The following is a 26,872-nucleotide window of genomic DNA, read 5'->3' as shown; positions in this document are numbered from 1 at the left end:
TATCAGTGGTAGTACTCCTTTTCTCATGTTTACTTCCAGAGGCGCATATTTTAGAACCTAGTAAGTATGACATGTGATTGTTACATAGGATTGATGGGCATTTAAAGTTACAGTTGATGCTACTTAATATTTGATTAATTACAGCATTAGTTCCTACGATTTTTTTTCTTTCCACTTAATTCTCCAAATTTCTGTCCCTGTTATCCTTATTAAGGGTACACATTTTTTAGACTGTGCACACATGATCACCAAGCAAGAGCACTAGTTGAGTTTTTTCCGGAACTGTTGGATTAAACTTGATTTATAGGTAGAAAGAATGTTAACCGGAAAAGGAACTTTCCAACTCATAAAGCTGTTTGAGTTGATCTTTTGAAAATTAAATTCATGTTTAAGCCGTCTGATCATATCGATGAGACGATATGATTTTAACTAGTGCACAAGAGTTTTCGTGTTTGATAATGCGTTTACATATATATATCTGTCATTGCTTGACAATTTTCTATTGCTTTTTATTATGAAGTATTAATATTAATTCTGAACTCTGTAATTACAAGGGAATATATATCCTGGGGCATAACTGGTTAAGGGGCACTAGATATAAAATTTAAAATTTTCAGGAGCAGCAACTGTAAGTGAAAAAGGTTACTTAAAAATATTAATACAAAATTTGAAAGAATATTTGGGTTCTGTGTAGGCAACAGCCCACACATGCTCCACACCTCCCTTCGCATCCCTGAATATAGCTTTATAGTGAGATATGGTGTGTTACTAAAACGCTCTTTAAGAGTTTAACCAGCTGAAAGATAGTAGGTTGCGATCGAGGTTTTGAGCAGAAGGAGAGGTCACGGTCATGCAACACCCAAAGTAAGCCATATGTAGCACAGAAAAACAAACAATTAGATGGAGACTTTGGCCTTCAGTTGAAGAAGAGTCGGTCAGCCCCAATCAGATTCCATGCATCAACAATCAAATTACCAGTTCAAAGTTTTTCCAATTGTAATATAGTAGTAAAATAAAGAGTTATTCATATTAAGAAGGATAAATTTGGAGAAGTTTGCATAAGGTAAGTAATATAGTAGTAAAATAAAGTGTTATTCATATTAAGAAGGATAAATTTGGAGAAGTTTGCATAATATAGTAGTAAAACAAAGAGTTATTCATATTAAGAAGGATAAATTTGGAGAAGTTTGCATAAGGTAATTTATATGTAAGTTCAACTCTTTTGTAACGCACTCCAATTTGGTAAACAACTAAAAGAGTGGAAACGCCCACCGATTTCTATGAGAGAAGGAAAAGCAGAAGAAAAAAAAAAGGAGAAGCAGAAACCGCTCAGGTCCATGAATTCTCAATAATTTGCAGCTGTTGGGTCCCAGCCTCTTAATAGCTGACTTATCCCTTCAGCATCTTCTCCCTCCCTGTTTCCCTATATAAACTCCACAGCCGTCGCCGAAGTTCCACAGAGGGCTCCAGCCTCCACAAGGATCCTTCTGCTAAGCCTAGGTACCTCTTCTCCCTCCGAAATCTCTCCATCACTAATCCCTGTAGAAAGCTCCCCACTGAGATGGCCGCTTGCATAGAGCAATTGACGTCCGGAATGGCGGCAACGCCGCTGCCATTCAACTTGGACCGACCCCTCTTTGCCGATCCATCCACCATTTACAAGTTCGTCGAGCTATCGACGGCTTACCGGCGTGCCAACAATGAGGAGCACAGGGATGACCTCTGGTTGAAGATGAGGGAGGAGGCGTGGAAGGATGTAGAGAAAGAGCCCGTCTTGGGCAGTTACTACATATCCTCAATCCTTGCCTACGACTCCCTGGAGAGCGCTCTAGCCACTCACCTAGGCTACAGGCTCGCCACACCTTACTTGCCCGGCCAGAACCTGGCCGAGGTCTTCCTGGCGGCGTTCCTCGAAGACCGCAGCATTCGCGCCGCGGTCCAGGAAGACATGAGAGCAATCAAGGAAAGGGACCCAGCATGTGTCAGCTACGTGCAGGTCATGCTCAACTTCAAGGGGTTCCTAGCAATTCAGGCGCAGCGGGTGGCTCACCGGCTGTGGCTCATGGGCCGGGTGCCCTTGGCCTTGGTCATCCAGAACAGGGTGTCTGAGGTCTTTGCTGTGGACATACACCCAGGTGCGAGGATTGGGAAGGGAGTGCTGCTGGACCATGCTACTGGAACCGTGATCGGCGAGACTGCTGTCATCGGCGACAACGTGTCCATCTTGCACAACGTGACGCTCGGAGGTACCGGCAAGGCCACCGGCGATCGGCACCCGAAAATTGGTGATGGTGTGCTGGTGGGTGCTGGGACACACGTCTTGGGCAATATCAAGATTGGTGCCGGCGCAAAGATCGGAGCTGGTTCGATCGTCCTGAAGGAGGTGCCGGAGAAGACAACTGCGGTAGGGAACCCGGCGAGGTTGCTAGGTGGGAGGGACAACCCCATCAAGCTAACCAAGATCCCGGGCCTCACAATGGACCATACCTACGAGTGGTCAGGCTATGTCATCTAATAAAAATTTTCTCTGTTTTTTTTTGTAAGACTTTTTGTCTGAAAAGCAGGCAGTGTACATATGCTTTGTAAGGTTCACATGGAGAAATAAGGATGGATTTGGTGAAACCGTGTACTCAGGACAGAGTAGTAACCGGAAAGCTGAAGATCTCATTGTTTCAGCAGTTTTTTTAGTTTCCGTTATCGTTATTTCTCGAAGAATGGTGCAATTTTTTGGCATACGGTTTATTTCGCTTACCATCTCGAATATTATGAAAGGTTGAAGCTGCCCTCCATTGAAGTCGTCAATTCAATTTCTAAGATTAACGAGGTTTGAATTTATTTGACCTTTTCTAAATAACCAATTCTTTGGCAGTTACTTGGAGCCACCAGGCATGGAAATTTCATGGAACCCTGTCTAGAAATTGAGTTGCCCTATAATTACTAAAGCTTGAGATTTTTTAGTTCTTGATTTTACGGATGATGGACTTGTCTACAAATGAATTGTCAGAGTGTGGTAATTTTCTTAAGTGCCAGTTTAGGTGGTCCGGCTAGGAGCTTAATAAAGATAACTTTTTAGTTTGATTCTTGAACATTATGTTTCTACGTAGTGAGCATGGGTGGAAAGACCATTTCTTCGTTAAAATCAGTTACAATTTTATATAAATGGACCCACATGATAAAAAAAATTTCATGTGATTAGAGAGCAATATTGTATACAATACTGGAATTAGTTCTATACCTACGTCAATATTGGTTTCATCCCACTCTCCCTCGCTTATCCTGATTTTAATGTTGGTTATGCCCCTCCTGTTACAAAATTAGCACGTCAAACTGAAACAGGCTCAGTAATCTGATACTCAAAGAATATAAAAGATATATAATCATCGGCAAGGAAAGGGAGTTGGAAAATGAGCCTAAAGCATCTCATATGTGAAAGCTAACTATAGGAACACGAAGTTGTAACTGGATTTGCTTTCAAATTAAGGACCAATAAGACATTCACAGGAAGGATAAACATGAACCAATTGAGATTGAATTTGGAAGCACATACGACAGCTACAGTAGTGGCCCATGAGACTCCTTGCAACTGGAACAAGGATTATCTCTTAGATAGGAAGGAAGATAATTGCAGTGAATAGTTGTGAAATCCTTTATGTATTACAACTTTGTCATTCTTTCACCATACTACATAAGCGATTTTTGCCCCGTGAAGAACAAAAAATACTGGGTTTTGAATGATTCCTCATTATCAATCATACCATGCAAAATATGTAATTCCTTGCCCTACAAATGAAGAAAGGAATGAATCGCATATAAAAAATAGTAGAAAAATCAATAAGAGCAGTCTTAATTACATACTTTTTAAATTTTTTGTCACAGCGATTATGTTCCACAGCTACACTCTTTGTGGCTTTGTCCATAGTTGTGAGTTTGAGGAGATCTAGATCGCTACAGGTCATTATGCCCATGAGATCGTGAGTTTTAACGTAACTGAAGAGAGGAAAGCCAAGAATTTAAGAGACTCTTTAGCATGTCAATAAGGTTTATACATTTCTGCACCATGGATAAAGTTTTTCTTAAAGAAGTTGGGAAGAAACAGATGCAAATCATGTACGTGTGGAAGATCCACTGCAGTTGTGTGTTCACCGAGGCAGCAAAGCTCCAAAAAATGGATTCAAGGTCATCAACTGCATTCAGCTTCCCAGAAGCAGATGTGGTTTTTGTGTTGCTAAAGATGAGGATAAATGGCACATGCATCAACATGGCTTCCAAAGCTTGCTTCTTATTCTACCCTGCAAATTTTATGAAACTAACTTTAGCAGTAGACAGTAGTTATTTTGGAAAACATTGTTGACCATATTGGAATAAGATGTTGAAGTTACTAAGGAATTTACGAAATATATTTTAATCCTGAATTTATCATAAAAAAGTGATTCTAAACGTGGTCGGACTATGTCATCTAGCTAACCTGCTTGTGTTTCTGAGAGTGTGTTCACTTTTTAGGCGTTTTTCTGGCGCCCTCCTCATCCTCAAGAGTGGGCAGTGTACGTATACCTTCTCTCGATCGACTCGCTAAAAAGTTTAACGAAGAAATCTTTCTTGAGAAGTGCATTGACATCTCTGTCTAAATGCCACCTGAGTACTCAACAGTTGAAGCAGAAAAGCAGATCTCAGTCTGGAAGTAGGAAGCCTAGCTGCAGTTCTTGGATCTTATAGTTAACTAGTTATTTGTTGGCCCTGCCCAAATGTGCCAAGCTTTTGGTTGTTTCATGGGCACTCGAAGCCTGGACGGCTCGTAAGTTTAGAGCTTTAGTTTTTCATGGTCGTGTCCAATCGAGAGATGTTGAGGCTTATATCACAGCTTTTTGACTCGACTACCTCTACATTCCTCATCAGTACTATCATGTATTGCCAGTCATCAAAACGCTCTGAGCTTTGGATGGCTCAAGTTTTAGCCATATATTTACATGTCAAGGTTGGGTTCCTTATGCGGGGAAGAGCTTCTCTTGGTTTCCCTGCCAAGTTATTCCCCGTAACTCTTCCTCAGCCGGGCTTAAGTACTTGAAAGCTAATGTTAGCTAATAGAGGAAAATTGAAATCAATATTCTTATACTTAGCATTGGTAGACTTCCACCACAGTAGACTTCCACCACAGTTTTGGATGAGTGGGGTTTCACCTATCATTCGAAGAAGGTCAAAACTTCCACCCCTCTTCATCCCTTGGAGTGGAGGACATGCATGAGTACCTTGAGATTTCATTCTTGTAGTGGTTCAACTTGCATGTTGGTGGTTTCTCATTTGCAGCACAAAGTATCGAACCTCTACACGATCCCGACTGACCAACTCCTTGAGGATGGCTTTCACCACACTTTTAGGGCAACATATTCTATCTTCAATTCAATATGGGCCTGTGTCTCCTTTCCTAGCAATTTATCTCTAGATAATTAAGGAGGGAGAGTTTACTATTGAACTTATATTTCTTTTACTTTCAATATACGGGTAGGAAGTTCAGTTCTTCCATCCCACATGCCTTAATTATATTATATCTCCTTCAATTTGAAAGCCTCTTAGCATTTCAGTGCATTATTCAAAGACCAGTACAATTTCATGCATGGATGACCCCATAGGATAAACAGTGGGCTTCTGCATCAATCTATGGACTCCAAACTATGGGCTAACCTCCATTGTTGGAGGAAGCGCCATATTAGAAGGACAAAACTGATCACCTGGTTCTCTATATTCATTCATCCCTTTCGTTGCAAATTGCTCGTCTTTTGTCAGCTTGCTGGATCTGGCAAAGGCACGACGAGCTGTACTCTTTTGTCGGGGGACTTTTATTATAGTAGCGCACCTCAAAATCTTCACGTTTTTTTTTTAAGTTTCAATGAAAAAAAAACTTTTTTTTTTCAAAAGTACACTTAAAAAATCCAAAAACTAAATCAATGGAAAAGGCAAAAAACTTTATTTTTAATTTAAAAAACACCAAAATGAAAAAAATGCATGTTTTCACTTTTTTCTCTATCTTTTTTTTATTTAAACACATTTTTCATGTTTTTTAACATCAAACTGCTTGTTTTTATTTTTAATTTTTATGTACTGCTTATCTTGCTGTTTTATCTTTTAATTTCCATTAATTTTTATTTTTTAAAAGAATTTATCCAATTTTTATTCCTTTTCATGCTATTTTCATATTCATGTATTATACCCAATAAAATTGAACCTCGTTGTTATGTGAAAACAATATTTGTGACTATGATGTAGAATATCTCGTTGTTATGTGAAAACAATATTTGTGACTATGGTGTAGAATATCTGAAAATTAATATGGTCTTTTATGTAAGATATAATATATGTGTACAAGCAAATGGAGCTGGCCAAAAGCACCTTTGTTCAATGGCGTAGCGACATTGTGACTGGTGTGGGCAATTGTCACACCAGTTTTTTTAATTTATTTTTTTAAATGAGAATCTTAATATATATATAAATATATATATGTAAAGGTGTCTCACCAAATATGAGTATTTTTAAACAATTGTCTCTTCAGCAAATTTTTTTGAGTGTGCTAATGCCTAGGGTAACTAGAAGCCGTTCAAAAAAGGAGCCAAGTCTCTCTTTCCTTCTTCCTATCCTTGAGGTTTAGTACTAATTCAAGACATGAGTAGATTCATGGTATACTCATCAACTAGAATATTGTACTATCACGACTTACAGTTTAGAAATGTAGTGTTCATAGAAATCAAATTACAACCAGACTCTCACCACTTCCACTACATCCATTGAGATTCCCGTGTTCCCCCTTCAACCGTAAGTTTCACATGTCCTCCCAAAGGTGTATAACAAAAAATCTTGGTAACCGTAAGTTTCACATGTCCTCCCAAAGGTGTATAGTAAAAAATCTTGGTCAAAGAGGGTGCATTCTCATGTCAGACACATTTATTTATGAGCTTCCAAATATTTCCTATAGCTAGAGAAGACGACCTTAATTTCACACATATCTAACATTCATCCTCTCTTATTCATTTGGGAACAAATTCCCAGGGATCATTGATTGTCGAGTCACATTGCACAAACTTGTGTCTAAGGAACCTTCGCACCTTCTTACGTATATTTGCACTAGGAGAAGATATGTTTGGTAGTTTTATTTTCTTAGGAATATTTTATCCATTCTTTCACTATCCTTTTATCAGCCTCCGCTTATGCTTGAACACAATAAGAGTTCCAACAAAGTAAAGTTAAGCCGGCTCGAACTTAGATCGAGCACTTTAAGCCATAACCAGAACTCGGCTCAAACTCGACTCGAGTTTGAGTTGACAGGGGGCTGGCAGGGGCCAAGGGCCCCAAGATTTTGAAAATCAAAATTTGCTAATTGTATTTTTTAACTTTTTATCCGATCACTTATAAAGATTTAGAGAAATGATGTAACATTATCCTTGTAAAAATTTTAACAAACGAAGTTCACATCTTGTTGGGAAATTTTTAACATAATTGAAAATCTTAATTTTGTTTATAAAGAGACATAAAAATACCCACTAGTAGGAGGTGCGTAAGGCATGAGGTAATCAAATCCTCCGACAAGATGTCCCACTGCTCAACCGGCGTTCCTCGTCAAAAGAAACGGTGACAATATATATATATATATATATATCACCATCACCATATAACAGTTTATCGAAGAAAATTGCAAGTAACTAATCGGGCGATCATGAAAGCTGCTGAATTCTTTCTTCATTTTCAATTCAAACTTTCCCCTTCTTTTTTTTCCCAAAAAACTTGCGACATGAGACGTGCTTGCTTATGTCTTGAGTCTGTACTGCTACTTTGGATGAGTTATACAAATCATATATACACACTGGTGTGGGTTTTCCTCAAAAGAAGAGTCGGAGCAAATTGGGGAGGCAGAAAATCTGGAAAAACCACACGATTTTACATTGTAAACTGACGCAATGTTACAACTTTTTGGGCGTTATATTCTCTCAAAGGTGAGAAAAATTTTCAGGATTTCCTTATCTATGACTAGAAGATCATCAACAAGGACTTGATGATCAGTGCATAAATTAAAAGTTCACTTGGTAACAATCAAACCAGAAAAATAATAGTTTCTTTTAAAAAGGCAAAACTTATTTAGATGGAAACGGCACTCCATTAATTCCAACAAAAGAACAAGACGCTTGGAACCGCCCACAATTCCTTTCTGGGGAATCAATTTAGCATGAAGGTTCCCAACGCCTCAAAAGCTGACCTATCGATGATCGAACCCCCTCAACCTCCTCTATATAAGCTCCACGGCCGCGTATAACTCTCCACAGAGGGCTGAAGCCTCTACAGAACTTGATTTCTCCTTCTTACTGAGCTTCTTCTCTTTTCGAGAAACCCATCCTCCTCCCTTCTGCAACTACACCCCCAAAAGTTTAAGGTTCCACCGAGAGAAAATGGCAACCTGCGTCGAGCGCTCGAAGCCCAGAACGGCGAGGTTCAACGTGGACCCGTCCCTCTTTGCTAACCCGGCCACCATTTACAACTTTGTCGAGTACTCGAGGGCTTTCGGCTGTACCGACAGCGGGGAGAGGGATGACCTCTGGCTGAAGATGAAGGAGGAGGCCAGGAGGGATGTGGAGCAAGAGCCCGTCTTGGGCAGTTACTATGTATCTGCCATCCTCGCCCATGACTCCCTCGAAAGCGCGCTGGCCACCCATCTGGGCTACCGGCTCGCCACCACCTCCCTGCCAGGTCCCAGCCTCGCCGCCGTCTTCCTGGCGGTGTTCCTCGAGGACCGCTCGATCGGCGTCAAGGTTCGAGAGGACCTGAAGGCGATCAAAGAAAGGGACCCAGCGTGTGTGAGCTACGTGCAGATCATGCTCAACTTCAAAGGGTTCCTGGCAATTCAGTCCCACCGGGCGGCTCACCGGCTCTGGACCTTGGGCAGGGTTCCCCTGGCCCTCGTCATCCAGAACAGGGTGTCTGAGGTCTTTACCGTGGATATACATCCCGGAGCCCAGGTCGGGAAGGGGGTGCTGCTGGACCATGCTACCGGCACTGTGATCGGCGAGACCGCCGTCATCGGCGACAATGTGTCGATCTTGCACAACGTAACGCTAGGGGGCACCGGCAAGGTGGACGGAGACCGGCATCCGAAAATTGGGGACGGCGTCCTGGTGGGTGCTGGAACGCATGTGTTGGGAAACATCAAGATTGGTTCAGGGGCTAAGATTGGGGCCGGCTCAATCGTGCTCAAGGAAGTGCCGGAGAGGACAACTGCTGTTGGTAATCCGGCGAGGCTGCTGTGCGGGAGGGACAAGCCGATCAAGCTGACCAACGTGCCAAGCTTCACCATGGACCATACTTCCTTCGTGTCTCAGTGGTCTGACTATGTCATCTAGTCATCATCTGTTCCTTGTTTTTCGCCATTTTTCCTCGCGTGCTTTTTGTACATGTAAGAGTGGTGGTGGTAACATAAGCTACCTTCAGCATCTCGCTGAATGTTACTATAAAGAATTTTGGTTTTCATGATCTCTTTCTGTCGATCTCTCTGGTTCAAGTACGAGGCAAATGCTAGCGAATATTTTTCTTGTTACATCTTGTGCTGCAGACAGCCTTTAGTTTTAAATCATCTGGTGTTTGATTTCTGACATATGAAGCCCCTTTGTCTACGAATTCGTTTTGTGTGCACTTTGTGAGAACCATGATGATTATTTTGTTCGCGAATAGAAATCTCAGGATTGTTCCTCTTTTCTCTTGTTATGGCAGTTCGTGAATGGCGGATCTCCCAGCTCAACCTAATTGAGAAGTTCAGCCATGGCCAATTTCTGACATAGCTGTCTCTGGATATAAGACTTCAAAAATTGCCATCTTTGTCACAGAGAAGTTTATTTCAAATTGCTTGGGTTCTTGGAGTATGTGCATTCAGCAGTTCTAAGTCTAACTCATTTTTGTCTCAAAATTTCGGCAGTACTGCTTCTAGAGTTTTAGGGGTTACTTAGAAGTAGATGGTCATTTGAGGACTCCATAAATTTGCGTCACCTTGACCCTTTGCATCGCATTAACATGGCTACCAACATTTGCTGCAAAGAATACGTCTGATTCTACTTGCAAAAATTTAATCAAAGTTTTAGAACAGCGCCTGATCATTGTACATGGTTTTCGTATTACTTGATCATTGTACATGGTTTTCGTATTACTTGACACATCTTCCTACAATAGACACAGTCAAGTCTTTCTGTCTCTGCTTTTACGTACACAGGAGTAGCTTGGAAGACACTAGTGAGTCAAGTGACTGAACCCCCTTTCGCTTCCGAAAAAAAGATATTTTCAAATTCCTATCTTCAAAAGTTTTCCCTTCCTTTACTAATCGATTACATATACTTTCCCTCTTAACACAATACATAGCAAGAAACCAGATTTTTCAATCATATTATTACATTTTTTCACCACTAACCTGTTACCTACCTTGAGCAATCTACCTCTCTCTTCTTGTGTCTTTTCATTTTGACAATCTTCCCTATCAGAAGATCGATATAGCTTTAGAAGAGACAGACTCGAAAAACCGATTTTATTCTGGGGCTGCTCTGTAGTCATTTTCTTGTTACATAAATTTGTGTGTGCGTGTGTGTGTGGGAGAGAAAGAGAGTGAGAGAGAGAGAGAGAGTTTCATACCGCTTTGGGATTTATTTAAACAGAATTATTTACGGTCATGATAGTGATCTCAATGGAGACAGTGAATCGAAGACTTTGACATGTTGAGAAAATGGTCGGCAGCCACAGCTCATCCTTAATCCCTTTGATCATACAAGTGTCTGCAGCCACAGAGGCTCTGATTTCTCAATGCTAAGGATCATGCCCGTTTCTACTAGTATTGGAGCAGAATCCTAGGCAGGGGGGCTTATGGCTTGCTAAGATAGGCATGGTTTCAAGCGTCAAAGGTTAACTCATCAAATGCGTTATTAAGTTTTTCGGTTGTTAATTTATTACAATAGGGAGTTATTTATATCGAGCAGGATAAACATGCAGAAGTTTGCATAATTGTTGTTTAGGTATAGTTCTATTCTTTTGTCATCTACTCCAATTTAATAACCGCTACAAGAGGCTGGGAAACGCCCACAATTTTTTATAAAAGGGGAAAAAAAAAGAAAGCTACAGTGTCTGTTTCCACGCAGAAATAACTCAGGTCCACGAGTTCTAGATAATTTCTAGGTGTTGAGTCCCTGTCTCTGAAAACTGGACTCATCCCCTGGCCATGTGCTTCCCCTTGTTCCTCTATATATACTCCACGTCCATCTCCAGAGTTCCACAGAGTGCTTCAGCCTCTACAAGGATCCTTCTGCTTAACCTTGCTCTTCCCCATCTAAAAACTCTCGCCTTCTTTACAGCCATCCCTGTAGAAAGCTCCCCACTGAGATGGCCGCTTGCATAGAGCAATTGACGTCCGGAATGGCGGCAAAGCCGCTGCCATTCAACTTGGACCGACCCCTCTTTGCCGATCCATCCACCATTTACAAGTTCGTCGAGCTATCGACGGCTTACCGGCGTGCGAACAATGAGGAGCACAGGGATGACCTCTGGTTGAAGATGAGGGAGGAGGCCTGGAAGGATGTAGAGAAAGAGCCCGTCTTGGGCAGTTACTACATATCCTCAATCCTTGCCTACGACTCCCTGGAGAGCGCTCTAGCCACTCACCTAGGCTACAGGCTCGCCACACCTTACTTGCCCGGCCAGAACCTGGCCGAGGTCTTCCTGGCGGCGTTCCTCGAAGACCGCAGCATTCGCGCCGCGGTCCGGGAAGACATGAGAGCAATCAAGGAAAGGGACCCAGCATGTGTCAGCTACGTGCAGGTCATGCTCAACTTCAAGGGGTTCCTAGCAATTCAGGCGCAGCGGGTGGCTCACCGGCTGTGGCTCATGGGCCGGGTGCCCTTGGCCTTGGTCATCCAGAACAGGGTGTCTGAGGTCTTTGCTGTGGACATACACCCAGGTGCGAGGATTGGGAAGGGAGTGCTGCTGGACCATGCTACTGGAACCGTGATCGGCGAGACTGCTGTCATCGGCGACAACGTGTCCATCTTGCACAACGTGACGCTCGGAGGTACCGGCAAGGCCACAGGCGACCGGCACCCGAAAATTGGTGATGGTGTGCTGGTGGGTGCTGGGACACACGTCTTGGGCAATATCAAGATTGGTGCCGGCGCAAAGATCGGAGCTGGTTCGATCGTCCTGAAGGAGGTGCCGGAGAAGACAACTGCGGTAGGGAACCCGGCGAGGTTGCTAGGTGGGAGGGACAACCCCATCAAGCTAACCAAGATCCCGGGCCTCACAATGGACCATACCTATGAGTGGTCAGGCTATGTCATCTGACAAAATTTGGCTTGTGTTTCTCCCTGTTTTTTCTTATAGAGCTCTTTCATTTTCTTTTTCCCTCGTGAGGAATGGCCGGTGTACATACTCTTTTTTTTTCAGCGTCTCGCTGAAAATTTTCTGTAATGAAGAATATATCTTTCTTGGGTAGCCCCTCTCTCTCTCTCTCTCTCTCTCCAAATCACCTGAGCAGGATGAAGCAAAACCGGGTACTCCAAACATAGAAGAATCAAGAAGCTGAAGATCGCACTCTGCCGATACTTATATTTCTTTTAAGAATGGTATACAGTAGGCGTAGCTCAAACGTTAATGTGCTAATCCTTTGGTTGATGAACCCATGAGGCAAGGAAAACTCTATCCAATCTCATGAAGCTCGACCCGACAATGAGCTGCCATATCAACAGGACACTGATCTTCTTTGTTTGTCATTTTATTGAAGAAATGTAGAAATCATGCCTGTGTGATAATGTTGTTCAAGTTCTCCCTAATCTTATATTTGAACCCATTGAACATAAGTAGAAACGATTGAGGCAAAATTTTGAAGGACCAGAGCACCTCAAGAAGTTTCAAGATGACAGTAAGTTTTTCTCAATTGGGGATTGCACTGTAACAAGGAGATGCTCTAATGATCTTGCATGGCTTATGAGGACAACACCAAGAAAACTGTCTGGAAACATAATGGTAGAGTTTACTTGTCCAGGGTTTTCCACTTGATATCCTTAGATTCTCCTCTTACCATCTTCACTCTCCTTCCTTTATCACTATCTCCCCACTATAATAGCTAAGCACCAGAAGTCTGAACTCTGGATGCCTTCGTCGAATCTTGAGTTTTAGCCAAATTTGAAGTTAAGTTGAGGTCCTTATGCATGAAAAACTGTTGTTATTTGCCCTGCAAATTCTGAAGCTTCTTAAAGCTGCTATTAGAGGAAAAAGTTTTTACCTCAACATCGTAAAAGTTATTCCTTCATCAAACACACGTCAACCCAATTTTCACTACACAAAAACGTCTTCTTTCATATCGATTTATCTTTATGTTGAGGACAAAAAGTTATTAAAGCCATATCTTTTTTTTTTTGGAAAAAAAAAAAAACTTACTTCAGTCCCAGTTGCCTTAAGATTAATATCTCGTTCTACTAAAGATCCTTTTGCGTTTGGCATCTGTTCCACATTATTGAAGATCAGGAGATTTACACGGATGACCTCAAGGGAGAAACAATGTGCTGCTTCTGATATCTGTGGACTCGAAACAACGGGCGAACCTCCATTGTTGGAGGAAATACCTTAATCGTAGGCCAGACTTTATCAGTAGGCCAACACAGGAAGATGATAAGCCCACGAATATAACAAAGAGCTCTCCATTATTCATTCCCCAAATCGCAAACTGCTCGTTTTTGTCAGCTTGCTGGGCTTCGCAAGTGCCCAATGAGCAGTCTTTGTACATTGTGTATATACTTCTATAGAATCGTCAGCCGACCTCAAAATATCCACCTTCTTAAAAACTTTAGTGTATGATTTTTTTTATTCCATGTATGGGTAAGATATGTGAACATTGGTACGATCTGCATGCAAATATAATATAATATACACATGCACGAACTTTGTGCAAGCAAATGGATCTGAACATATGCAGCGTAGGAGGATACTTTAGCAAGATGGAAGAGAAAGAGTCATCAAAGGCAAGCAATACAAACCTCAAATGCTATAGAGAAAGAGTGCTTTATTTGTGAATTTGAAGGGCATACCAGATCTAGCGACCTACAAAGAGTAAGCCTGTTGTCCATAGACTACGCCTTTCGGCCTGATCTTAGGCCCTGAGTCACCCTATGTGGACGAGCCTTGCGGAGGAATTGGATTCTCACCAATCTTTGCAACTTGGGCTCGACTCGAACCCACCGATGTCTATCTCATGTTCCTCAATAGCACCATCTTCTAGCCGTGTCAATACAATGAAAAAATTATTACCATTTTTTTTTTGCTACAAGTTGCATCATAAGCTTCCTTGATATAGAGTGGGAGAACATCTATCTCAAGTCATGAATATTATTGCCATGTATTTCACCAAACAAAAAAAAAAGGTAATGCAGATTCCAATGCTATTGGAAGTAATAAGAAAAAAAATTATAATAATATCGCCACCCAAATTAATAATCAAACGATGGATACATACTACACCTGAAAATGAATCACTTATGGGTACCAAGCACTCGGAAAATTTCCAAAATCTCTTCCAGCCATCCAACTATATATTTGTTTTATGAAATAATGTGTCCCTAGAACGTTTGATTCCAAGAAAATCCTTTAGAGAAAGTATTCTTTTATCTAGTAAAACTTTTGCTTTGTTTGATTGATGGTAGAGAGAAAGTAAAACCCTCCACGCTTAAATAAAGCGCCAGTTTGCCATTCGGTTGAAGCGCCGCTGTCCGTCTGCGACTGGGTGACTGTGCCGCACTGCCTTTCCTCTCTCTCTTATTTTTCTGTGCATTGTATTGTATATTTCCTCTTCCTAATTCTGTTTTTACGGTTTGTTTTTTGCAGATGTACTTAGGAGACCTCTTGTCCCCAAATTTTATTATATATTCTCATTTTATCGGCTCAATGCTTAAACAAAGCGAGAGCATGCCCTTGCGTAAGGTTTAAAAAATAAAGAACTTCTACTTAATTAGAACGTTGAACAAGAAAAGCAAACCCTTGTTACCTTATAATTTTTAACCAAAATCTTTGCCTTGTTGCCTGGTTATCAAACAAAGGCCAGAAAAGGAAATGCTTACGCGAAGATGATAACGATGAATGAATAATTAATCGCTCGTGATGTTGATATTATGTAGAACTTAGCGCTTGTTAGAAAATCTTTTTGTTACATAAATGAAAATCTTAATTTGTTTTATAAAGAATTGCTCATAAAAATATGCACCTGCGTAAGGCATGAGCTCATCAAATTTAGCCTCCGATTGAACGGTCCCACATGTCGAACGCCATTGCTTGTCAAAGGGAGCACCAAGAAAGTATGTATCACCGCAACTGTTGTCGAAGAAAATGGCGATCACTTGTTCAATATATTCATAGAAGCTGCCGAACAAGTTGAACACGGTAAAAGCAGCACTCAAAACGAATGACTTTATATGCTTTTGGGACGAAGGATTAGACGACAACTTGGGCTCTACTTTTATATGGTAAATGAAACATTTATCATCATCGTGAAAATTTGAAGAAAAAGATGTAGCATATATTAAAAATCTATAGTTTTTTGTTCCTTAAAGTTGTTCGTGCAAGAAATGATCACCCCCAACACACCTGGCTACAACTAATGCATAAATTCCATTTGGTATAACTAAAGTTAATGGAAATAATAATTCTAGGACAGGTGATTAGGGTAAGGGTCTGAATATCTCTAATTAGATTTCTATGGATATTATTTCAAATTAAAGGGTGCACAAAGAAGAACAAGGAGATTTTTGAAGAATGAATAAACCTCCCCCTCACCCATAAAATTATTATTTTTTTAATCATGTACAACTTAATTTGGATGGAAATAAGCAAATAGTTAGCAAACTAATCTCTTTTCAATATATTAATCCAAAGAAACAAGCACAAGAAGCTAGGAAGCGCCCACAACCCTTGCCAAGCCCGTCTTCTTAAGCAATGAATAGAATAATACTTTTAACATGACGGGTCAAAACTCCAAAAGCTGACCTATTCATCCCCTCAACCTCCTCTATATAAGCTCCACGGCCGCATATAAACTCTCCACAGAGGGCTCAAGCCTCTACAGAACTTGATTTCTCCTTCTTACTGAGCTTCTTCTCTTTTCGAGAAACCCATCCTCCTCCCTTCTGCAACTACACCCCCAAAAGTTTAAGGTTCCACCGAGAGAAAATGGCAACCTGCGTCGAGCGCTCCAAGGCCAGAACGGCGAGGTTCAACGTGGACCCGTCCCTCTTTGCTAACCCGGCCACCATTTACAACTTTGTCGAGTACTCGAGGGCTTTCGGCTGTACCAACAGCGGGGAGAGGGATGACCTCTGGCTGAAGATGAAGGAGGAGGCCAGGAGGGATGTGGAGCAAGAGCCCGTCTTGGGCAGTTACTATGTATCTGCCATCCTCGCCCATGACTCCCTCGAAAGCGCGCTGGCCACCCATCTGGGCTACCGGCTCGCCACCACCTCCCTGCCAGGTCCCAGCCTCGCCGCCGTCTTCCTGGCGGTGTTCCTCGAGGACCGCTCGATCGGCGTCAAGGTTCGAGAGGACCTGAAGGCGATCAAAGAAAGGGACCCAGCGTGTGTGAGCTACGTGCAGATCATGCTCAACTTCAAAGGGTTCCTGGCAATTCAGTCCCACCGGGCGGCTCACCGGCTCTGGACCTTGGGCAGGGTGCCCCTGGCCCTCGTCATCCAGAACAGGGTGTCTGAGGTCTTTACCGTGGATATACATCCCGGAGCCCAGGTCGGGAAGGGGGTGCTGCTGGACCATGCTACCGGCACTGTGATCGGCGAGACCGCCGTCATCGGCGACAATGTGTCGATCTTGCACAACGTAACGCTAGGGGGCACCGGCAAGGTGGACGGAGACCGGCATCCGAAAATTGGGGACGGCGTCCTGGTGGGTGCTGGAACGCATGTGTTGGGAAACATCAAGATTGGTTCGGGGGCTAAGATTGGGGCCGGCTCAATCGTGCTCAAGGAAGTGCCGGAGAGGACAACTGCTGTTGGTAATCCGGCGAGGCTGCTGTGCGGGAGGGACAAGCCGATCAAGCTGACCAACGTGCCAAGCTTCACCATGGACCATACTTCCTTCGTGTCCCAGTGGTCTGACTATGTCATCTAGTCATCATCTGCTTTCCTTTTCGTTGTGGACTTCTTGTTTTCCCTGTTTGAAAGCTTCTGTACATAAAAGAGTGGGCCTGGTGGCAGTAAATGTACCTTGTTTTCAGCAACTCGCTGAAAACCTTCATAAATCATCTTGGTTTTTTTTTTTTCTACGAATCTCTCTCTGTCGCTCTCGCTTAAAAATAATGATGAAAGAAGAAACATCAGACATTCATGACAGATACGATTTGAATTTGTAAACATTTGTTTGACCCTTTAATAAAGCTGATGAAAGGGAGTGTGAACTTCGCAGGTTTCCCGGCAGTCATTGTTTGACTGGCCGGCGACGTAAGCCTTCCCGTAAGCCGAAAGAATATAGAGGTGAATGTCGAGGAAAAAGGCTTTGCGAGTTTTGCAGCGGCAATTAGCTCTTTCCCTTTCTCGTTGAGCATACATTCGAAGATTTTCATATTTAACATGGAATTAAAATCTACAGTGCTGAAGCGCACTGTTCTTCTGAACAGTGGATTTCATAAAGTGGAGTTCAATTGATCTCCGATATGAAATCGGTGGCTATCAAACATACCTACAAAGAAGAGTTGGACGGGGTCGGTCCTTGGATACGAATTCCGAAGCTATCAGAGATAGCTACAATGAAGAGTTACATGGGATCGATCCTATCACATGTAGCAGAAGAACTCAAATGTAGCAGAAGAACTCAGCTACCAACCTTTTGCCAAGATCATAATTGGAAATTGGAGGCGTGAAACGTTCCCACAGAGAAGAATTCAACTCTCAACCTTTTCTGCCGAGCTCATCATTGGATAGGAACCATTGCTGCAGACTTTAAGGCATGTTTAGCTGCCTGGATAGTCCGTCTCCATTTAAAGAAAAAGAAACATGAATGACCTCTTGATCGAGATTCGAATACAGGCAATAGGAGAATTTGCATCTGGAGAAGTTCAAGTGAGATGTTGTCAGGGCAATCAAACTTCTACTATTGTGGCCGAGGCGAGACATTTTCTCTTAAGTGGTGAAATTAGACGAATTTTGTTGTTCTTCATTACCCGTGGTCGATGAGTAAATGGTGAAAGATGAATTTTGCTCTTAATTATCTGTTTTCATTGAAGCTCGAGTCTTTTTGGACGTTGTAACCAAGAAAGCTAGCTTAGTTTGAAATTGTAGAAAAGTGAAGAAGCCAAAGCGACTGCAAACTTATTTTCTTCTTTCTTAGAATCTCGTACCTCCGCTCCAATGGCTGGAGCCTGTCTCCTTGTTCCAAAGTTTGAGAGTGGCTATGACTTCCTTCCAGTGTAGTTGGCAGGCTTGCCAATCTAAGTCACTTCGGATTGTCAACTAATTAGATTTCTTTATTTATTTATTCTTACCATGCATAGCTGAATATTGGAGTTCGTTATTTTTTAAATTGTTATGTCACAAATTTTACAAATAAACGACAATACTTCTTTTACATGTTTTTACAATATTTATTAAAAAAATATCACCCGTAGTCATTTTATTTTATTTTGTTTTTACAAAAAAATTTCTTTTTCGATGTGAACTAAAGGCATTTTAGTAATCAGTCCGAGTACTTGGAAACGGGAGCCTGAACACAAGTACAACCGTTCAAATTTAAATTAATTAGATCGGTGCGACAAAATGCATTAGTGGTTTGATTGTAATCATATATAGTATATTAAAAATTGAAAATCTCGTTGAGACATTTTGCAATATTTTAAATATATGTGTGTATATATGCACGTATTTATACATACATATATGTGCCGTATTCATAAATGTACGTGTTTATACATATGCATATGTTACGGGATGCATGCACACGATTAAACTTTTATTATTCAATATTGCCAATATTTGGTAATTTTCATCTAAGGTCCTAGTCATTGAGCTAATTGTCTTATAGCTAACCTTGACAAGTTCTTCTATACTCTAGGTCAGACCAGGTCACTTCACTTCCAGGGAAAGCCAAAGAACAAGATTTGACCCAAAGCTCGAAAAAGTTAGGCTCCAACTGACCCAAATCTCTTACTGCGGGCTTAATTATCTGATCAAACCCAACATTCAACTTGAAGTTCATTGGGTACTTAGTTTAATACTCACTTTTAAAAATGTTTAATTACATTTCATATCTTAGTATTGAAGTTAATATCCACATATCAAAGTTTCTAAATGAGCCATCGTCAACACAACACATGAAAGTTTTCAAGGAAGCCATCAACAAAAATTTTAAAGTGAGCCTGTTATTGCTAAAAAGGATATATATATATATATATACATATATAAAGAGAGAGAGAGTGAGAGAAAAGAAAAACAAATTAAAAAAATGTAAAGAGATAAACTTTATATATATATATATATATATATATATATATATATATAACAAATCCTAGCATAACTCATCTAATGGGTACCCTGTCTGATTGCCTACCCTCCATTCTTGTGTATATATGCAGAAAATATCTTTGAAAAACTTCAGTATAAAACTTGTCAAATCTAAAAGAGTGGCCGCAAAATTTTCTTTAATAAACTTTAATTTAAAAACCCCATCAAAGTTTATGGCAGCAGGGGCCACGCTCTTAGGTGGGAGTGCCATTGCATCGGCAACCTGACAGGAGAGAAACCATGGGCTTCCATGCAACCTATGGGCTCAGACGATGGGCGCAGCTAGCGATCATCTCTGTAGAACGTCCACACAAGGCGGAAATTCACTCTTTTCTGAACTAAGACGGCGACGGCAGGAGGAGGCGCAGAAATGGACAGAAAGACTGTCATCGTGTGCCAAAAACAAAAGAGGCTGCTGCAAATAGGGCAACCGACAGGCAACCAGCAACAGCTGACAGGGTCCCAGCCACGAAAGCCAAGCACACGGCAGCAAATCTGATCTGTATCTGGCAGCTCCTTCCGTATAACATTTGTGGTGGCAAACGCTCGATCTGCGCCGATAAGTTAGAATCTTTTGCTTGAGAGCGGAAGCTCGAGACGGGTTTCATGGCTGTAGTTTGGGCAGGAGATCTTCACAGTAAAAGAATAATGGGAAACAGAGTTCAATAATCGACGCACGTCTCTCTAGTAATTGTGTGGACTACCTGACCGAAAGACCCACCGCTGGTTAGGATCGAGAGTGCTAAACAAAGGGCCAGAATTAAAACCATTTAAGTTGAACAAAGTAGAGAACAAATTCAGCACACCCTGCTACTAATGGTGGTAGTTTCCTTGAACCCAACTTGCTTTTATATATTCATGTGTGTGTGCGTGCATGCACATGCGTATTATTTGTTACTGCCCATGGAAGTTGGATCCCAAGAACATATATCAACCAGCTGCACCAACTCTTGTACAGATGAGATCAAGATTTATATATGTTAAATAAATCACCAACTTTTGTTCCTATAGATAATCTACAAGTTGGTGAATTTGCTTTAACTTTTTCTGAATAACCATTATTATTAATGAAATTTTAAACTCGCAAATGGTCCTTTTTTTTTTAATTTTTTGCTTGGTGGTGTAGTGCGTGCACTGATCAGCTTCCCGAGAGCTTTCGTTAACACAAAAAAGACTATATATGTATATATATATATATAGCAATATATAAAGAAGCTGCAGGAAGTGATAGTCTGAGGTTGAAGCGTGAGTTCGAAGCATTCCTCTACGTGTGTGTGTGAACGTTCACAACATGCAGGCGTCGCAGGGTTGAACATCTAGTCGAGCCACCTCAAGTTTGTCTTGAACGAGCTCCTTGTAACTCTAACACATTTATAAATGAGTCGAGCTCGAGTTCAAATGCACACTCAAAATGTTAAATGAGTTGGCTTTGAGTTATAAGAAATCGATTCATTTAAACTTGATTCGACGACAACGAATGCAAAAAATGTAATGAAAGAATAGCTAAACGAGTTAACAAACCAAAAGAAGCCAGGTAGGCTTAACAAAAACGATTTATGGTGCTCGGCGTTGGCTCGAGCCATTCTATGGAGCTCGACTCGAGTTCATGCGAAGCTCAAGCTGGAGTTTTCTGAGTCGAGTTAAAATCATGACTCATGTACAGTTTTAGGCACAAGGAGTGCGGCAATCACCAATGATTAACCAAAAATTTATAGCTCCAACCACTATACGTGGGTCATGCATGCATGTACGTATCTGTCATGCTTGGGAATTCTCCATCGGCTGAAGGACTTCAACATTATATACAGCAAGAGCTAAAGGTTTGTTACTGAGAAATATCGAGTCGCTTATAAAGAAAGAGCAAGATACATACAATGGGCTCTCTGTACATTTCTATGTGCTGGAAACAATGTGCTTAGCTCTTCGCAAGAAAGATACTCCCTAAACAAAGCCTGCGGGGGCCATGAAACGATACTGAACGTCCATTCGATTCGATGTCGATACGAAGGAGAAAATATCCAAATCACAACGAGTGGAAGAGAATACGAGCCACAAGTCGAAGAAAAATCAATGCAAGGTCCTCAAGCTTGTGGCCACACAACTTTCTCCTGGAAGGAACTGACGAGAAGACGTTGCATTGTTTTTGCTCTTGATGCCTTTTACATTGCATATATAGTCGTTAATGGAAAGTTTTGGAAAACACCTTCCTTGTAAATCTTTCCTCAACAACTACTTATATTGTTTGTAAATATATAAAACTAGTAATGAAAACCAGCATAAAGCTGCGTGATGTTATTGTTGCGGATGTAGGATGTGTACATTCTCCTCTTTCCTCTCTCTAAAAAATTATCAAGAACCATTGAAAGAAGTGAGCTATCTATTAAATTAAGCGTGCTAACGGCCCAAGGAGGTCCTTCTCTATCCATTATACATAAATTTTTACCTGTTTGAGCACTTGCTTCAGTCACTAAGTTTTAAACTAATGTACTGCGAAAGAAAGAAAAGGTAAATATTATTTATTCTTTTTAATATATACTGAAAACAAGGATTTTTTTTAGAGACAGAGTCAAATAATCCAAGAAACTTATTCCGGTAGAATCAAACTAAATAAAAATTTAAAAAATTTTCAACTAGTTAAAGTGAAAATGGTTCTAGATGCATGAGCACCAACTCAATAACATAAATTATGTTTTAGTTTAAGTTATTTTTTTCAATAAAATCAATATTTCTAGTATCAAAATTTTGGTATTACAAAAGTTTGTTCGTTTTTTATTACTTTAAAAACATTATTTGAATAAAAAACACCAAATCACTCCTCAAATCACATCTTGCATTGCAAAAGTAATATTTTAATGATTATATAATGCATTTGTTTCTTTTCCCTTACTCATGTTTTTAACAACTTTGTTTTATATATATATATATATATATATATATATATATATATATATATATATATATATATATATATATATATATATATATATATATATATATATATATATATATATATAGAGAGAGAGAGAGAGAGAGAGAGAGAGAGAGAGAGAGAGAGAGAGAGAGATTTACCATGGCTATTTTAACACAAGGTGGTTTTCCATGGAAGAGGACGAGTTAGTCGGCCCACTGTTTTTTGAGCCCATGGTTTTGTACGCGCCCACGGTTTCTTGGATCAATCTCTGACGCCATCATCCAACGCCCCTGGACAACAAATCCTGCACCGAAACTGAATAATGAGGAGAGCTCCCACTTTTGGGATGCCAAATTGTTGGAATTCATAGACACGCCTCTCTCCCTCTCAATAATGTCTACGTCAGATTCATTGATTATATATATGTATGAACATATTCACGCGTCATGCCTCAATAATGACTATGTAAAATAAACATCGCACTCGCTTTAAAATCCACAATGAAATTAATCGATATAAAACAATAGAAGCACCATCAGTGTTTTAAAAATCTGAATCTATATATGACAACCCAAAACCTTGTTTTTAATATAATTTTTTTTTTTTTAAAAGGCGAGAAAACTGTAGGGTAGCATCTGTATATATGGTATTAAAATACCCGAAGCATTATTAGAATATAGAATATTTAACACCATGTGGCTTCCATGGTGGCTTTCAAGTGGAACGAAATTTCCAGGTCCTATATACGTCATTTTTTGTGATGATTTCAATGCAAATGTTGAATGGCAAAAAAAAATTACCTGGGTTTAAAATATGTAGAATAAAGCATCAGCATAGTTACAAATAACATTTCGGAGTTTTAAACAACAAGTTTTTTTTCGAATTTAATACTTAAAAAATATAAGAAAAAACTGTTTAAAATAACATATCATTTTCTCACATTTTTTTTTAAAAATACCGTGTTTTTTGTGACTATACTTACAAGTCTTTTTTCGACTAAAAACTTTTCACAAAATTCAAATTGAAATTCCATTAAAATTCTACATAATCGTAAAGTAACGAGGGGAGAAGATTTCGGGTTTCACTCGAGCGGTAAGATTAGCCTTTCATTCATCCGAAACATGGGCCCTCTGCGGCCACCTACCTACCATAAAAGAAAGAAGGAGGGCACATTCCAAGGCTCTGGAGATTTAATGTTTCTGTCCCCTAAGTTGAAGAAAGGGGGAGAAAGCTCCTGAACCTTGAGAAGCATTGGCACATGCTCCATTACAGCCCCTTGTTTTGAGCTGAGCCCATGGTTTTCCCCTCAGCCCATGGTTTTCTCCCCTGCCTGTCCACATCCTACATTTAAAAAAGCAGCAGAGACCAAAAGTTAGGAAGAAGAAAACGAAACCTTGCTGCCACAACTGTCCAACCTTGGGGGCCATTTGTTGGGAGTTGATATTAAAAAAATACATGTAAGTTTGCGCCACAATATAATATATATACATGCACACACATACACGCATATACAGATAAACGCATATACAGATAAAGAAGCTTTTAAATGGTTGGTTTAGCAGGTTAAAGAAAGAAGGCAGAGTTGCGTATCACATGTTTGCTTGTATCACTTGTTTGCTTCTAAGCAACGAAGAATTTGGTACAAGGACAAATCTCCATTCCTAACGCAAGAAACAAAAGAAAAGATAAGCACAGCTGCACAGGCCAGGTCAATGAAAACAAAATATGTTACAGCTACACGCAATGGTGAAGACTTTTGTGGACCGGGCAGAGAAGACCAGGTTCGGTGCAATGTGATTGTACAAAAATTGCAATTATGCGACCGAAATGACATAGAAATGTATCTAGAAATTAGACATGGTTCGAATTCGAGATTGCAATAAAAAGGAAACTAGCATGGGAATGTATCTCTAGTTTCTTGATTTCAAAAATTAATGGAATTTTTTTTAAAAAAAAAAGTAAAAAGAATATCAACAAGGATATCGTATGTGTTCTAGGGTGGTCAAGTTACATAACCTAGCCCGATTTATACCTAGAAATTGTTTGGTTAGAATATGAATCTTTCTCACCAAGGCTCAAACATAGGCTCGAGCGCGCCACTCTTTCCTCATCCAGCCATCTTTTCTGCCCGAACCCAGTCTTCGGACTTGAGCATAAAGCTGGCTAGTACAATTAATGTTTATGTAACTAGAAAAAAAAAAAAACTATTTGATGATTGATCAAGTATTTGAATTTGATTTGGGTGTGGTTGTAAAGCGTTCCATGTTTGAACATGGTAAAAAAGTTCTGTGCCCAAGAATGTAACTTAGTTGGTCGGTTTGAGGAGCGCTCATATAATGTGTCCTTAGTTTGATTTTTGTTGGGCGATACTTTCTAAATTGTAAATAGCGCAATACTCAAGTTGAATGATGTACTGTAAAAGTGTTTTACTACTGGAGATTGACCACCTAGTATTTTAGGAATCTACTTTACGATTCAAACACCAACTTGAGAATTTATTTCCTGTCTTCTCAATTGAATCAGCATCACAAGTTGTTCAACTTGTTGGGGGAATTAATCCGCCATGGTCAAGCTTCAACCAGGAAATAATAATAATAATGTATCGTAGGACTTAGCAAAAGAAAAAAAAAATGGTTCCTCCTATCATGTGGGCAGGCCTGTGTGTCCATGTGCCTCGAAGTAAGGGACCCAAGATAGTTGGTATTGCTGAGCAATTAAATTATTAAAATATCAAATTAGGAAAAAGGAAAGTAAATTATATAAATATACATATAAAGAGAAAGAGTATACAAGAAAGATTCTGCATTATAATTTTCAGCGAGCGACTGAAAATATTGGTATGACACCACCAACTTTTAAGGAGAGGAGGGGAAGAGGGAGAAGAAGAAGAAGAAAACTTAAAAAAGAGCACACCGACAAGATGATTAGTTTCTTAGTAAATTTAGATGACATAGTCACACCACTCGTAGGTGTGATCCATGGTGAAGCTCGGAATCTTGGTCAGCTTGATTGGGTTGTTTCTCCCACCCAACAATCTCGCCGGGTTTCCTACCGCGGTGGTTCGTTCCGGCACCTCCTTCAGCACGACCGACCCGGCCCCGATCTTAGCCCCATGGCCGATCTTGACGTTTCCCAACACATGCGTACCTGCACCAACCAGGACCCCATCCCCAATCTTGGGGTGCCGGTCGCCGCTGCACTTTCCGGTACCGCCGAGCGTCACGTTGTGCAAGATCGACACATTGTCGCCGATGACGGCGGTCTCGCCGATCACGGTCCCGGTAGCATGGTCCAGGAGCACCCCCTTACCGATCCTTGCACCGGGGTGGATGTCCACGGCAAAGACCTCGGACACCCGGTTCTGGATGACCAGCGCCAGCGGCACACGGCCGGTGAGCCACAGCCTGTGAGCCACCCGGTGCGCCTGGATGGCGAGGAACCCCTTGAAGTTGAGCATGATCTGAACGTAGCTAACGCAGGCAGGGTCTCTTTCCTTGATGGCCTTCATGTCCTCCCGGATCGCCTTCCGGATGGCGCGATCGTCGAGAAGCACGGTGAGGATGACCTCGGCCAGGTTGGGGCCGGGCAGGTTGGGCGTGGCGAGGCGGTACCCCAGGTGGGTGGCCAGTGCACTCTCTAGGGACCCATGGGCGAGTATGGCACAGACGTAGTAGCTTCCCAGGACGGGCTCTTGTTCCACATCCTTCCTGGCCTCCTCCCTCATCCTGTGCCACAGTTCGTCCTTTTCCTCGTTCTTAGAATGGTGGTAAGCGCTCGAGAGCTCGGCGAAGTCGTAAATGGACGCCGGCACGTCCTTGGAAAGTGGGTCGGCGACGACGCCGGAGCGCAGGCAGTCGACACAGGTGGCCATTGATGTTTTCTGAGATGGAGGAGAAGCAGTTAGCAAGAGAGAGAGAGAGGAAGAGAAGTTGTTGATCTAGTGCAGAGGTAGAAGCTTCCCTGAGGAGCTATGGACCTGGGTTGGGGTGGGGGATATATATAGATGCAGATTTTGCCATTGGGCAGGCATATTGCTTATTGAAGGGGCCCAGAATGTTGCTGAATTATATGATAACCTATAGGAACCTGACATTATTTTATGGTTGAGTCGTTTTTACAGAGTTGTGGGCTGATTGGCTTTCTTACCAACCGCTTGACCTATTTTTCTGTAAAAATATTTTTTTTTGAGGAGGTCCCACTTGTAGATATTTGCCGATAAGTGGCTCCAACAATGTGTTATTGCATTCTAAAGAGGCATGCTTCAATGAGCGCGCATGCGCGCACACACACATATATATATATATATTCGTATTTCTCGGACCACTTAACATTCTTAATTCAGACCACTTAAAAATGTATTTTAAACAAAATATGGACATAATACAGATGTCTATAAACATTATATTTCAAGTTG

The 26,872-nt window shown here is 41.0% G+C and overlaps 4 protein-coding genes across 5 annotated transcripts; 3 read left to right on the top strand and 1 right to left on the bottom strand.

Annotated features, from left to right (window-relative positions):
* The first annotated feature begins 1,440 nt into the window (after positions 1–1,440).
* Positions 1,441–2,687, top strand: LOC116257600 (serine acetyltransferase 1, chloroplastic-like). The gene has a single exon (XM_031634520.2). The coding sequence runs from the start codon at positions 1,562–1,564 to the stop codon at positions 2,513–2,515; it is 954 nt and encodes a 317-aa protein (XP_031490380.1). The 5' UTR covers positions 1,441–1,561; the 3' UTR covers positions 2,516–2,687.
* Positions 2,688–8,278: 5,591 nt separating this feature from the next.
* Positions 8,279–17,293, top strand: LOC116257099 (serine acetyltransferase 1, chloroplastic-like). 2 transcript variants are annotated; one of them, XM_050078747.1, is made up of 2 exons: positions 8,279–8,467; positions 16,257–17,293. In XM_050078747.1, the coding sequence occupies exons 1-2, from the start codon at positions 8,427–8,429 to the stop codon at positions 17,161–17,163; spliced, it is 948 nt and encodes a 315-aa protein (XP_049934704.1). In that variant the 5' UTR covers positions 8,279–8,426; the 3' UTR covers positions 17,164–17,293. The 2 variants fall into 2 exon arrangements, with proteins under 2 accessions (XP_049934704.1, XP_031489575.1); XM_031633715.2 differs by lacking the exon at positions 8,279–8,467 and having other exon boundaries at positions 15,940–17,293.
* LOC116257601 (serine acetyltransferase 1, chloroplastic-like) lies at positions 11,268–12,492 on the top strand. Its single transcript, XM_031634521.2, has one exon. It carries the CDS (start codon positions 11,389–11,391, stop codon positions 12,340–12,342), a length of 954 nt encoding a protein of 317 aa, XP_031490381.1. The 5' UTR covers positions 11,268–11,388; the 3' UTR covers positions 12,343–12,492.
* Positions 17,294–25,193: 7,900 nt separating the features above from the next.
* On the bottom strand, positions 25,194–26,445 carry LOC116257100 (serine acetyltransferase 1, chloroplastic-like). Its single transcript, XM_031633716.2, has one exon. The coding sequence runs from the start codon at positions 26,327–26,329 to the stop codon at positions 25,400–25,402; it is 930 nt and encodes a 309-aa protein (XP_031489576.1). The 5' UTR covers positions 26,330–26,445; the 3' UTR covers positions 25,194–25,399.
* Between the last annotated feature and the right edge of the window lie 427 nt (positions 26,446–26,872).

The sequence above is a fragment of the Nymphaea colorata genome, chromosome 7, assembly GCF_008831285.2.
Source record: "Nymphaea colorata isolate Beijing-Zhang1983 chromosome 7, ASM883128v2, whole genome shotgun sequence".
In the NCBI taxonomy this organism is placed as follows: domain Eukaryota; kingdom Viridiplantae; phylum Streptophyta; class Magnoliopsida; order Nymphaeales; family Nymphaeaceae; genus Nymphaea; species Nymphaea colorata.
The sequence above is the reverse complement of the archived record's forward strand: the minus strand, read 5'-3'. Positions and strand labels throughout refer to the sequence as shown.

Excerpts from the sequence above, each read along its gene's own strand:
- LOC116257600 (XM_031634520.2), top strand. The coding sequence starts at position 1,562 with ATGGCCGCTTGCATAGAGCAATTGACGTCCGGAATGGCGGCAACGCCG.
- LOC116257099 (XM_050078747.1), top strand. The coding sequence starts at position 8,427 with ATGGCAACCTGCGTCGAGCGCTCGAAGCCCAGAACGGCGAG. Across the intron at positions 8,468-16,256 it reads TCGAAGCCCAGAACGGCGAG|GTTCAACGTGGACCCGTCCC; the intron begins GTTCAACGTGGA and ends CAGAACGGCGAG.
- LOC116257601 (XM_031634521.2), top strand. The coding sequence starts at position 11,389 with ATGGCCGCTTGCATAGAGCAATTGACGTCCGGAATGGCGGCAAAGCCG.
- LOC116257100 (XM_031633716.2), bottom strand. The coding sequence starts at position 26,329 with ATGGCCACCTGTGTCGACTGCCTGCGCTCCGGCGTCGTCGCCGACCCA.